The sequence below is a fragment of the Lipotes vexillifer genome, unplaced genomic scaffold (assembly GCF_000442215.2).
Source record: "Lipotes vexillifer unplaced genomic scaffold, Lipotes_vexillifer_v1.1 scaffold1261, whole genome shotgun sequence".
Taxonomy (NCBI): Eukaryota; Metazoa; Chordata; class Mammalia; order Artiodactyla; family Lipotidae; genus Lipotes; species Lipotes vexillifer.
Genome location: NW_006796548.1, coordinates 47325 through 51541, shown reverse-complemented (window position 1 = coordinate 51541; position 4217 = coordinate 47325). Strand labels below are relative to the sequence as shown.

Sequence of the window (4217 nt, the reverse complement as noted above, 5' to 3'; positions counted from 1 at the left end):
CTTTCCCTAATTCCAGTCACTCCTAGGCATTTTTCAAAATGTGTTCCTGAAATAGTAAAACTATAGTTCTAGTATTAGAACTTTAAACTTCTTTCTGAACATTACCCTAGCCGATCCATCCTTGACGGTAAAATATAAAACCTACACTAATTCAAGCCCCATCTCATGTAAGAAAAAGACATAGATCAGGAGCCACTTTACTAGAAATCTGAGTCAGTTTGTGGAGGGCAGAGAGCTCTTCTTTCTTTTGTGCAACACCTGACAAGTGAGGGCTTCATGATCAGAAAAATCAATTTCATCTCCAGAGCTACCATTTCCTTTCTAAGCCCTGGTACCTCACTGATCTCTGGGGATACTATGGGCCCTAAAGAATGAGAACAGAGGCTCTGAAGAGCAGAGCTGTTTGATATTTGTTAGAATGTTATCATCCTTTTGTATCCTGTCTATTACATTACAAGTTGGGATACACTTAACAGAAGTCTAGAGCCACATTTATCTATAACCAACCAACAGTCACAAAGTCTGTCTTCAAAGGCCTCATGTTATTAGGTGGTAAAACTTTTGTCAACCATATAGCAAGTATGAATGCCATAAGAATGATACAGTTAAAATACTACAGGCACTCATAAGACACTGAAAACAATTTTTTGGCTTTACTTTTGCTTCAAGAGAAGGGCAATTGGGGACTTCCCTGGTGGCACAGTGGTTAAGAATCCGCCTGCCAATGCAGGGGACACTGAGACCCTGGTCTCAGAAGATCCCACATGCCATGGAGTAACTGAGCCCGTGCACCACAACTACTGAGCCTGCGCTCTAGAGCCCGCAAGCCACAACTACTGAGCTCGAGTGCCACAACTACTGAAGCCTGCGCGCCTAGAACCCGTGCTCCGCAACAAGAGAAGCCACTACAATGAGAAGCCTGCATACCGCAACAAAGAGTAGCCCCCACTGGCCGCAACTAGAGAAAGCCTGCACGCAGCAACGAAGACCCAACACAGCCAAAAATAAATAAATAAATATTTTTTACAAAGGGCGATAACGTTAATGAATTCCTACTATGTCTCAGGCATTGTGTTTTTATAGATGACAGCTTATTTAACCATCATCACAATTCTATGAAAGTTGTTTTTATCTCCATCTAACAAAAGAGAAAACTGAGGCTCCAAGAAATTAAGTGACCATCTCAAAGATCACACAGTTAGTAAGTAAAAGAGCTAGGACGGAATCCAGGTTTTCCCTGGTTCCAAAGCCTCTGCTCTCTAAACAAATACAATGACTCCTCCCTCAAAGATTGATCATTCACTCAGTTATGAAGGTGTATTGAGCACGTACTATTTTCTACCCACCTACCTGGGACTGAGACATACAACAGTAAACAAAACAGGGCTCTGTCTTCATGGAGCTTAGTGTCCTCTGAGAAAGAAAGACTTTAAACAAGTACAAAATAAATATAACATGAGCCTATTTATTTATGGTGGGAAAAAGATCTGAGGAGATGACATTAGGGTTGAGACCTAAAAGATGAAAAGAAGTTGGTGAGAAAATGGGACAGTTAGAAACAACAGCATGTGTAGAAGTCCTGAGAAGGAAGCAGGCTTAGATGTTTGGAGCTATAAGGAGGCCAGAGTGGCTACAGCTTGAGTAGAGTGGAACTAACTAAACAACATTGCCAGAGTAAGCAGAAGCCAAGTCAGGTAAGGATCATGAAAACAAGTCTGGATACATTCAAGTATAATGAGAAGCCTAGGAGAACTTCAAGAAAGCAATCTGTTGGTCCAATCTGTTTTTAAAATGTTATTCTGGGGAATCCTCTGGCGGTCCACTGGTTAGGACTCTGGACTTTCACTGCCAAGGGCCTGGGTTCAATCCCTGGTCAGAGAACTAAGATCCCACAAGTTGTGCAGGGAGCCAAATCAATCAATCAAGTGTTATTCTGGCTGCAATGTGGAAAAACAGATTGGAAGTGGACTACAAAAGAAGTAGGGAGTTCGCCGCAACTGGAGAAAGCCCGCGCACAGCAACTAAGACCCAGCGCAGCCAAAAATAAATAAAAATAAAATAAAATTAAAAAAAAAAAAAAAGAAGTAGGGAGCCCAGGAGGGCCAGGCAAGAGATGAAAACTTAAACTAATGGGGTGCCAAAGGGATAAAGAAATATAGACACCAGAGACATATTTGGGAGGCAGAAAGATAGTACTTGATAATGGACTGGAGAGGGAGGGAAACAAGATCAAATCAAGGGAAGAAATCAAAGATGATGCCCAGATTTCTAGCGTGGGTACCTGAATGAATAATGGGTTCGTTTGCTGAGATGTGAAAGACCGGAAGAACAGATTTGGTGAGAAAACCAAAAATACAGTTTAAAACATAAATTAGAGGGAGTTCCCTGATGGCCTTGTGGTTAGGATTATGGGCTTTCACTACTGTGGCCCGGGTTCAATCCCTGGTCAAGGAACTGAGGTTCCTGCAAGCCATGCAGCACAGACAAAAAAAAGGAAAAAAGCATAAATTAGAGATGCTGTGAGGTATCCAAATGAAGATGCCAAGTATGTAGTTAGAAGTCTGGAGCTCAGAGGAGGTACATGTGGGAGCCAGATGTTCTGCTAGCCCTTCCCTTTAAATTGTAATGTTCAAGACATTCTCAAGTGGACAGAAGCTCCAAACCCAGCTGCTTTTCACCTTCAATCTACGCTTAATATAAATGGGAAGTTTTCAAAGCCAAAAGAATATACCTCTCCTTGGAAAATAGTGTAGAGAGCAGGCAAGTTCTCCATGGTCTCGGGTCTTCCTGAATTCATCCTTAATGTTCTATGGTTCCTCCATTTCTCTTCTGCTAAAGCTAATTCAAGTGTCCTGTCACAAAGAAACAGAACAGGTAACAGAGAGACATTTGCAATAAAAAAAAAAATGTGCTGCCAATCCACAGGTTGTCCCTACAGGATAATACCATTAGATTTAATACCATGTACTTTTTAATTTACTTATTTACTTATTTATTTTTGGCTGTGTTGGGTCTTCGTTGCTGTGTGCGGGCTTTCTCTAGTTGCAGCGAGCAGGGGCTACTCTTCCTTCTGGTACAGGGGCTTCTCATTGCGGTGGCTTCTCTTGTTGCAGAGCATGGGCTCTAGGCGCACGGGCTTCAGTAGTTGTGGCACACGGGCTCAGTACTTGTGGCGCGCGCGCTTAGGTGCTCCGCAGCATGTGGGTTCTTCCCAGACCAGGGCTCGAACCCATGTCCCCTGCACTGGCAGGTGGATTATTCTTAACCACTGTGCCACCAGGGAAGTCCCCACCATGTACTTTTATCCAAACCTCTTTTGTCCACTATAACTGTGGGGAGTTTTGGAAACCTTGATCTTATTTCTTTTCAGTTTGATACTTTACCAAGGCCATTAGCCTACTGTTTTGTTTTCATTGTTATTATTGCTATTCTTTTGCCAAGGGAAGGCTTTTGGTGGGGGAGGGTGTGAACGGATCTGTAAAAAAGGAATAATAATAGGAATAAGAGCTAACATTTATCAAGCACTTACTATGTCCAGGCACTGTGCTAAGCATTGGACATCCAATATCTCATTTAATCCTCAAAACTCTCAAGATGTAGGTTCTATTAATTATCATATTATGTAGATGAGAAAACCAAGACTTCCAGAGGCCAACTGATTAGGCCTATGTCAAAAAGCCAGAAAATGGTAGAGTCAAACTCTGGCTGACATCAGAGTCCACGCTTTTAACCAGTATTCTAGGCGCTAAATCTGAAGTGACTTCAAAAAGAGAGCATAGGGAATTCCCTGGTGGTCTGGTGGTTAGGATTCTGCACTCTCACGGCCAAGGGCGCAGGTTCGATCGCTGTTCGGGGAACTAAATCCCACAAGCCATGCATGGCGCAGCCAAAAGAAGCAGAAAGAAAGCATAGCTTACTTTTTTCTCCAATGAAATTAAAATCACACATGCTCATTTTAAAATTTCAGATAACACATTAATTTGAAGAAAAGAAAATCATCTATAATTCAATTTGGTTTATAACCTTTCAGACTTTTTTACATGTACAAGTAGGTTTTTTAGTGGAATCATGAAACCATTAATTAATATTAATAGCCATTTTATATTATTTTTTAGCAATTTATACACAAACATCTTTTTTTAATGCCTATATAATAATCCATTGCTGGATGCATCAAACTTATTTAACTATTTATGAATCACATTAAAATGCAGATA

At 41.2% G+C, this 4217-nt stretch overlaps 1 protein-coding gene across 1 annotated transcript in view; it reads right to left on the bottom strand.

The window, feature by feature from the left end:
- The window catches only part of ZCCHC17 (zinc finger CCHC-type containing 17), a 46733-nt gene extending 43887 nt beyond the window's left edge, over positions 1-2846 (bottom strand). Inside the window, exon 1 of the mRNA XM_007468644.1 lies at positions 2732-2846. Within this exon, the coding sequence (XP_007468706.1) occupies positions 2732-2797 (66 nt within the window). The 5' untranslated portion in view covers positions 2798-2846. The remainder of the gene's footprint in view (positions 1-2731) is intronic.
- Between the last annotated feature and the right edge of the window lie 1371 nt (positions 2847-4217).